Raw genomic sequence first — 9,849 nt, forward strand, 5'->3', positions numbered from 1 at the left:
ATAGGAATACAATAGTAAATACAATGTAATAATACATTGTTATACTGTATTACTCAATGACACATGAATTTGAGGCCAACTCCTGCTATGTAATACACTTTGAAAGCTGGTAATTGCCAGTAATAAGGAAAGAGCAGTGGCAGGGGATGAGGAGATATACATAGGAGATAAAAACATTGTTGACATTTTATTAGGATGTATATCCTATGGTTAAACTCCTCAAGGAGTTAAAATGACAACCTGATGACAAAAATGCATAAGTAGAAATCACCCTTCTGTCTCCCAGCTATATTGGTGATGTGCAGCCTAGATGGGTGGTTCAAGCTTGACTTTCAGAATCAGTGAAGATACACATGTAACTTCAGCTGCCTTCCTACATCTCTGGATCTACTATCTGTTTTGATATGTGGGTTAATATAAGGTAGCCTCTGCTTATTGGGGTATTCATTGTATTATATCATTAAACTTTCAACGTTTGTGATAATTTATTATAATCTTTACTATATTAACCACTACAATACAGGGCACTTTCACCCCCTTCCTTCCCAGCCCAATTTTCAGCTTTCAGCGCTCTAGCGCTTTCAATGACAATTGCGCGGTCATGCTACACTGTACCCAAATGAAATTGTTATCATTTTGTTCGCACAAATAGAGCTTTATTTTGGTGTTATTTATTCACGACTCCGTTTTTTTTTTTTTTGCGATATAAGCGCAAAAATAGCGGAAATTTGGAAAAAAAACAATATTTTCTTTTTTCTATTTGAAAAGAAATCCAATAAAATCTAATTTTGTCATAAATTTAAGCCAAAATGTATTCTGCTACATGTTTTTGGTAAAAAAAAATTCCGTTAAGTGTATAATAATTGGTTTGTGTGATCACGGACATATGTACGCAAATGATCATGTACATATGTGTGCAGGTGATCACGTACATATGTGTGCAGATAATCATTGGGACATGTGATTTTAGTGGGACATATGTGGGGGACATGTTTTTATTATTAGGGACATGTGTTTTTATTATTTGGGGACATGTATGTTTTGGGGACATGTGTGTTTTGGGGACATATGTGGGGACTGTGTTTATACTGTGTGGTGTGTTGTGTGTTTACACTACACTGATGATCAGTGAGTAAAAAGCTGTAAAAAGCAGCCCATACTCACTGATCATCAGCCGGCTGCAGCGTTCTGCTCTCCTCTCCTCAGCGGTGACTTCCGTGTGAGGAGAGGAGAGCCGATTGCCTAGCAACCGGCTGTTTGTTTACATCACATGACGGCCGTGATTGGACACGGCCGTCATGTGATCAGGAGGGCCAATCACAGAGCCCTCCTGCCGATCTGAGATGTGCCGTGTCCAGGTGACACGAGCACATCGGGATCGCGCCGCTGCGCGGGCACGCGCGCGCGCGATCCCGCTACTCCTGAAGGACGTTCCTGAACGTCCTATCAGGAGTAGACGGCTCCCACCCGGCCGTATATATGCATTGGCCGGGTGGGAAGTGGTTAAACTAAAAAAAAGTCAAAGTTATTTTAAAAAGTTAAACAAATGTTATACACTTCACCTGATTAATATTATCCTTTCCTTATCCACCAATCTTCTCAAATATTTATCTCCTCACTAACCATCATGCACATTGTTGCGTTTGTCCTCTTTAGGTGAGATAACGCTCCGTCGCAGTAAAAGTACTGTCAGCGTGGACAGTCAGGCATTTCACATGACACCCCCTCGGTTTCGCCGTGCTAAATTAAGTTCCACAATTCGCAGCACTGAATCGTTCAATGAAGGTGACAATACTCCCCGTGATAAATTCCGTCTGAGGCGCAAAGCACAGCTTGTGGAGAGTGAAGGGGAGGACACGGCATCTGAGAGACGGAGACAAAGCAAAGGAGAAGAGTCTGCAGAGGAGAAGTTACCTGCTGGAACAAATCCCATCTAAGAAAGCACCATGTATGGTGTACAGTGAGACTTTGAGGTTGTGTAAATGTATAGATGTTTCTTTCTAGATAAAGAGAAAACCCTCAAAACTGAGAAAAGGGGAAGAAAACACAAAGCACAGCAGAGATTGTGCTGAATTCCATAGGTTACATTTCTGTCAGACTTCGAAATGTTTTTAAAAATCCAATGCAAATTTTTAACCTTATTTTCCCACTTTGCTGAAAAGGACAGAGCAAAAATCACCATAGCAATAGCTACAAAAAATCCATCAGCCAAAAAGTGTGTAGCCACTTGGCCACTCCACTCTCCTCCAGCACATCTCTTGCTTGCAGACTGTTACTCTCTCTCTCTCTCTTGCCCTCCTGCTCAATACTTTACTCCAGGCATGGCTAGCACATGGTTAGGCCCAACCCTGACTCAGTCAGGCCTCAGCAACTGCCTATTGCAGGCAGGGACTGCGGGTCCCTCTTAGTGTAGACTAGGAACTGGGAACAAAAGTAGACTAGGAAGTTTTTAGTGCTATCTGTCCTATGGTGGACTACTGCTCCTAGTAAGACCTCTTCAGGCCCTGCCAGCCCTCCTGGCTGCAGCTTCCCGACTTCACTGCTCATGACATTGCAATCCTCACTGGCCCAACACCCAGCTCTGACTTTTTCCTCTTAGTCCTCTCTGGCATACCTCTCCAGTCCTTCTCTCCCGAAGACTTGACCAGCAGTCCTAGCTCCTGCTGTCCTTTCTGACGCCTCTCTGTGCCTCCTTTTCTGATCCTTCATGAGTCCTTGAAATTATCTGTCCTGCAGGCCCGAGGTCACCCACCCCCCAGACTGGGGAACTCCGTCAAAGGTCCCAACAGCCTAGTACTCCATCCTCACTTCTTCCACCCGACAACTCCTCCCCAGCTTGGCTGACCCTGGGTATTTCAAAGAGGCCTGCCCCCTGCCTATCCTAGTTGGGCATTTAGGCTCCCTGAGACACTCCAGACAGCTCCACCTCTCTTCCCCTATTCTTCTTTTAGAATCCCCCAGAAGAAAGAGATAGGTGACAGTGGAGTGACGCTGTCTGGGAGTCACAGTTGCTGCTCTGAGCCACTCCCAGCCCACACAGATCAAAACAAACAGGCCTAGCTTCCAGGTAGGCCTGCTTAAATGTACCTACTCTCACAAAAATCCTAACTCTAGCACCTACCAAAGTAGAGGAGGTTACAAGTGTTATTTTACTACTAGTACATATTTGCTTCTTGCACCTTTGTTTTTTTCCATAATGTATGATTAATTTAACATAGTAATATTATATATTAATAAGTAGATTTATTTATGAAAGGTCAGAGCCTACACTCTTAAACTGGCCATACACCATTTTTTCACACAGCCAGATTCCTCCATCTATAAAAATGAGGTGGATGGAGGAATCCCCACCAACAACCCCCCACTCTGCGGGGACATTGTATTCTGGTAGTGGCATCCACCATTGTCAGAATACACTTATCAGTGGCTACAGCTGCTGATCAATTAAAACATTTTAAACATGTCCCTTCAAAAGTAGTCAGTTGATCAACAATCAACTCTGTAAAGTGGAGGAGCCCACACACTGATCGAAATTCAGCCAGGCCATGCTGGACTGGCCAAACTTTGATCAGATTTCGATTTTACCGATTTGAGAGCTGCCCATTTCTATAAAGATTAAAACATTCAGAGCCCATTTACATTTGCTCTGTGCATTAATGCACATGCATCAACATGTATCATGTTATACAATTATACAGACTTTCATGGTTAAGCTCTGGCCCACCAAAACCCAGTTGTTCTATTATGTTATTAATGACAGGAAGAAGTTTTGGAGCCCCAAAAAGGTAGTGTCAACAGAGGCACCCAAATATAAAGGAAAGGTTAGAAAGCTGAATCTTCATAAAGTTTGTTTCTTATCCACAAAATCATATAAAAACACCATCAACATGCATTGTGGCATTATACTGGCCACTTTCTCTGGATGGTCTGGATAAGAGACTGATAAAAGAAAATGTGTACATGTAATATTTCTAATGCTTACGATCAAATCTTATTAATACAAATCTTGACGTATTTAACATAGTTTATCTTATTGTCTCATGTGTCATAATATGACCTTATATATTATTTATATTATTTGGATTTGATCCTTACTGTAAGAAATACCACATACAATATACACATACATTATTTTCTTTGTGTCCTTTGCACCATTCTGAGGAAGTGGCCAATATATTGTCAGAAAATGTGCTGATGTTTTTATATGAATTTGTGGATAATAAATATCAACATCAAGAATTCTCTTCCTAGCCTATGTATTACATTCGGGCACCTCACTTGACACTGCCTCTGGATTTTCTGGGGCTCCAAGACCCCTTTCTGCAAATACACTGGGATCCATAGATCACAGTGCGCAGAGTCAACCGGACCAACCCATCTAGCAGATAGTGCAACCGATTCTTCTACCAGGTTGTCTGACCCCTCATATGGGAGCATAGCAACCTCAAAGATGTGAGTACATCATTGCACTTTATCCTCTATCTTTCAAGTTACATTCCCATAAGGATCTCTCCCAAGGCCTTCTGCCTTTGTTTTTCTCCTCACTCTCAATTTTGTTTTGTTGGTACCTTAGCCATGTAATTTTTACACACAGATTCCATGGTCAAGGTCTGGTCCATTACTCTGGCTATCTGGGCCTTTTTATTGCCTCCAAATGTAACAGAGGGACCCATTAGTCAACATGAAGATATAATAAGTGAGATAAATAGGTACATGAAGGTATAATAAGTGCATAAATATTAAGACATTGTATGAAATACATTGCATCCTTGGCCACATTGAATAAATTATCGTCACTGTCTTTTACTTTTTGGTACAAAGCTTGAAATTTAAATAAAAGGCACCTTAACCAATAATTTCCATGGCTGATTACTTGGTGATGGTAGCAAGACTTAAAATAAACTGTTCTACAACACCATAATCTTCCTTGTTCTTTGACAAATTCAATTTAGGAGTGGACCAATTGGTAAAAAAAATTGTATAGGCAGTTGAAGGAGGTGGGATAGAACTTGACAATCGGGGTTGGGAATAGGAATAGTATTTGTATTACAGAGTGCCTGAGTTTATAGTAACAAAAAGTGTTTTTAAGATAATTCGAGCATAAGTGTAAACAGGTAGACTCACCTGTTTTGGGGTCCTGGAGCTCCTTTCCATGGTAAGATGAACTAATAGGGGATGAGTTACTAAAACTGGTGTACACAGAATCTGGTGCAGCTGGGCATAGAAACCTTCAGCTTCTAACTCCAGCTTGTTCAATTAAGCTTTGACAATAAAACCTAGAAGCTGATTGGTTTCTATGTAAATCTCCCTTCGAGACTCACTTTAAATGGATTTTCCACTTTTATCAAGGTTGTAATAAACTACCGTTTACAAGACAATGCCAAAAAGTTGGAGATGCCAACTTTAAAATTATCCATTGTTTTAGGAGCTTTTAAACAGCATTGCGGGGATATCCACTACCTAGCATGGTTAGTACAGCGGCTCCGACCAGAGCTGTCATGTTGCTTGGGTTGCACAAAAACAAAACTGTAGTGTCTACCCAGCTTAAGACGTAGAAAAGACATTTCTACTGCCATGAGGAATCCATATTCAATTTCAACCTACAAGGAATTAGCATTGATCATCTAATATTATGGGTGCCTTAAAGAGGGCCTGTCATTGACAAAAAATATGGTTATGCAGCAATTCTTAAACTAAAATAACTTGTTTCCCAGGTCTATGTCTAAATGAAAATAACAAGTTGTATAAAATACATTGCATCCTCAGCCATATTGAATGGATTTTTATGACCTAATTTTGTTTTCTGAAATTTAAATAAAAGATACAAAAAAACACTAGTTTCCACTGCCATTTATTTGGCAATGATAGCATGACTTTAAAAATTCTGTTCTAGAACACCATGATCTTGCTTTTTAATTGGCAGATTCAGTTTAAGGATTAAAACAGTTTTAGAAATAACAGCTTTATAAATAAAGATGTATTATTGCTATAATAAGTGATAGTGTAAGTGAATTTATTTATATACTTGTACTTTTTCCTTAACTCCTTTGATGGTTTTGTATCAGGAATGGTCTTTGTGATATCTAATACTGCTTTTTTCTAAGTAACAGATCCTCTAACGAAAGAAAGTGGAAATTTTAGAGTGGTATCAACCCTCACCCTTACACAGATACCTCTAGTCAGCATGTCTTAAATGTGGTAGATAATTCAGAACATATAACATGTTTTGGTTCAAAAAGTCTGGTTTTGGCTGGCGGGATGCTGACGTGACACGCCAGAGGTAGGGGAGGGGCCTGGCGATGGCGGCCGTGTGAGCGTGCGGAGCTGAGTCAGAAGAGCTAGTGGGGACAGTGCGGGGTGAGAGACCGCATATCCCCCGATAGAGGAGAGACTCACAGCTCCACAGATCCCCCCCCTTAGAGCCGACGAGTATTGCGAGCGGAACGGGAAAGCACGGAGGGCCAGCATGAAGGGATGGAGCTGCAGAGTGGCAGTCTGCAGCACTCTCTTTTTTTTCATTTTATACTTTCTATTTATTTATACAATGACATATTACAAGCCAAATAACAAAGCAGTGTACAAATAAAAGATAGCTTAGGAGACACCAGCGGGTGAAATTATAAGTTCCTCCCAACCTATTTATCAAACCAAGGCCTCCACATCATCTTAAACTTGCTATGGTTGCCTTGTTTAATAAAAAACACTCGCTCATTCCCTATTGTTAAGTTGACGGTCACCAGCCAGTTCTCTACAGGCGAGGCTAATGTGACTACCAATGTGCGGCGATCAATTTCCTTGCCTGGAATAGGCATCTTAATACTGATTCAATAATGTCTTTTGAAGCATTACACCCCTCTATTAGGCCCAAAAGGCAGGTCTTGACCGTTGTTTCTAGTGCAATCTTAAAAGTTTTATTGATCTCATCTACAATCTCTGTCTAATATCTAAATAGCTTTGGACACTTCCAAAGCATATGAATAAAATCTCCAGGTGCCCCGCACCTGGGACACTGGTCATTCTCCCGCCATCCCAGTTTAAAGATTTTCTTGGGGGTATAGTATACTCTATAGAAAAAAAAGAGGTGTGATACCTTCTGTGAGGGGGAGATTGAGACAAGCACTCTCAGTGAGCCGCCGGAGCCCGCTCAGCCCTTTTTTTATCTGGGATGTCCCACTCTATCACTGCCTAAGCCCTACACTAAGCTACCTTTATTGGATGGCAACGAACAGCAATATATCTGGCACCTTGCAAAACAATGCAAAAATGAGGCAGTAAGTGAACCATCGGTGCCTGGTGCTGAAGCCTAACAAAATTTCTATACCCTGAGGAATGCTGAAAGCGGCAGTTGGAAGACAGGATTATTAAAGATGAAACGAGGACACCGGGCTGCCTGCCCACTCCAGGTATGAACTTTTGGGACTTACAGTAAAAGCTCTTACAGAGTCTTATTAGATAACCTGTGTTTGTACCCTGAAAGGAAAAATCTGCTTGGTAAATAGTGGGGAGCGGAGATGAGCAAGGAGGGAAGCAGGCTGTATTGATGAGTGATTAATGAACTAATATTAAGCGGCTTCTCTTACTATTACCTGCTCATTACTTCTTTACTAATTAGCAAATTTATTTGAACTGTGTTTTCAATTTCCATGAGAGCATTGAAGAAAGCGTTTTAAGCATTCCCTAGAGGTCTGAGCCTCTTGGACTGTTTACACTATAAGTTTTCAGTCTGAATAATACCATCTTTATTCTTACGTTTCATAAGAACACGATTCGGTAAAAGAGGTGTATGGCGTAAAGTAAGACAGTGGGAAACTCTGAGGTTCTTGGAATAAAATACAGAGACTTTAGTGACCATAGTGAAACCTCTGCAGCCGAAGAGAGGAAGAAGGAGGGAGGGAGAAAGGGGAAAAGGAAAAGGGCGACAAGCGACAAGAGCAGTTTGGAAAATGTTCAAAATATTTTAATTGTCTTTCTTTTGTTCTTTGACTGTGCAAGGGGTATCCTTTCCCCCCAGAGGTGGTGAGGAGATGAAAAAATAGTGTAACCTGGGGAAAAGTGATATAAAGAAAAATAAAAGCACGATTCAGAAATATCTCAAAGATGTCAATTCAAAGAGCCCAGGAATGGAAAAAAGCGACAAGGGACCAAAGAGAAAAAGAAAGAGTTGGAGAAACAAAAAGCAGAATGGGGTATAAGTCTAGAGACTAAATAGACCTGGAGGGTGCCTGGGCCTTAAGTGAGTCCATCGAGCATAGAAGTATGGCGCAAATCCCCACAAAAATGGAAATGACAGAAATGTTTATTAAATCAGAGATTAAGAACGTAAGGATGGATATGGGCCACCTGTTAAAGCGGGAGTCCGCCGGGACTCCGCGTTTTTTTTTTTTTTTTAAAGTCAGCAGCTACAAATACTGCAGCTGCTGACTTTTAAAATAGTGACACTTACCTGTCCAGCGCGCCCGCGATGTCGGCACCCGAAGCCGATCTCTAGATCGACACTCGAGTGCTGCCCCCGCCATCTTGGGTATGGGAATCAGGAAATGGAGCCTTTCGGCTTCATTTCCCGGTTCCATACTGCGCATGCGCGAGCCGCGCTGCGCAATGAGGACGGTCCCCGCTGCCTCTGGGATCTGTGTGTTTCCCAGCAGGCAGCGGGGCACTTGCGGAAGGGGGCGGGCACTTGCGGAAAGGGGCGTAATGTACGCCCCTTTCCGCAGAGAGCTAGCCCGGAAGTGGGTGCAGTTACCTGGATTATCCAGGTAACTGCACCCCCCTCCCCCCTGAAAGGTGCCAATCGTGGCGCCGGAGGGGGGGAGGAATCCGATGAGCGGAAGGTCCATTTTAGGGTGGACCTCCGCTTTAAAGAGAGTTGAAGAAGCGGAGGAATTAACAGGAAAACAATCTAAAGAAATTCTAGAGCTTAAAACTCAAGTGAAGAGCATGCAAACTAACCATAGAGACATATTATATAAGCTGGAAGAACAGGAGAACCAAAGTAGACGTCAAAACCTCAGGATTAGGTCCCTACCAGAACAGCAAGGGGAGGATCTGGTGGTAATAATGAAAAAAATATTCAATCCAATCCTGGGTAGAGGGGTAGGAGATGACCTAAAAATTGTTCGGGTCCACAGGATCAGGAAACCCCCAGGTCTGAGAGAAGAAATACCCCGAGATGTTATTGTTAAATTTCACGCATACGAGCACAAAGCCAAGATATGGAGTAAACTTAGAGGAATATCCCCACTGTACTTTAACCTCTTGAGATCCGCGTTATACCCGAATGACGGCTACAGCGCGGACCTGCTTTGCCGGGACTGCGTCTATTGACGTCGTCCCGTGCACGAGCGGCCTGCGCACCCCCTGAGGGGTGCGCGTGCTGCGCTCTGTGATCGGTGAGTCTATGAGACTCGCCTGATCACGGACCTGAGCAAGTAATCGATCCCGACCCCTTACCACGTGATCAGCTGTCAGCCAATGACAGCTGATCATGTGATACAACGGAGCCCGTAATCGGCTATTTTTCCTCCTCGCGCGGCCAGCGTATCAGTGCCCACCTGCCTCCTGCCAGTAACCCCCAGATGATTGAAAAAGTGCCACATAGCAGTGCCACCCATTAGTGCCCATAGTGCCACCCAGCAGTGCCATACATCAGTGCCCACAGTGCCATACATCAGTACCCACAGTGCCATACATCAGTGCCCACAGTGCCACCTATCAGTGCCCACAATCTGCCTCAAAAACATTGCTGCACCTCAGTGCCACATATCCGTGCCCATCAGTGTCATCTACCAGTGCCCATCAGTGCCGCCCAGCAGTGCCACCTATCAGAGCCACCTATCAGTGCCACCTATC

General features: G+C 42.9%; 1 protein-coding gene across 2 annotated transcripts in view; it reads left to right on the top strand.

Annotated features, from left to right (window-relative positions):
* LOC143932110 (uncharacterized) overlaps positions 1–4,915 on the top strand; it is a 145,895-nt gene extending 140,980 nt beyond the window's left edge. For both annotated transcript variants that reach the window (XM_077455807.1, XM_077455808.1), the window contains exon 20: positions 1,657–4,915. In XM_077455807.1, the coding sequence (XP_077311933.1) occupies positions 1,657–1,937 (281 nt within the window). In that variant the 3' untranslated portion in view covers positions 1,938–4,915. The remainder of the gene's footprint in view (positions 1–1,656) is intronic.
* Positions 4,916–9,849: the final 4,934 nt, after the last annotated feature.

The sequence above is a fragment of the Lithobates pipiens genome, unplaced genomic scaffold, assembly GCF_037356315.1.
Source record: "Lithobates pipiens isolate NorthernLeopardFrog02 unplaced genomic scaffold, aLitPip1_a1.2 Scaffold_10, whole genome shotgun sequence".
Taxonomy (NCBI): domain Eukaryota; kingdom Metazoa; phylum Chordata; class Amphibia; order Anura; family Ranidae; genus Lithobates; species Lithobates pipiens.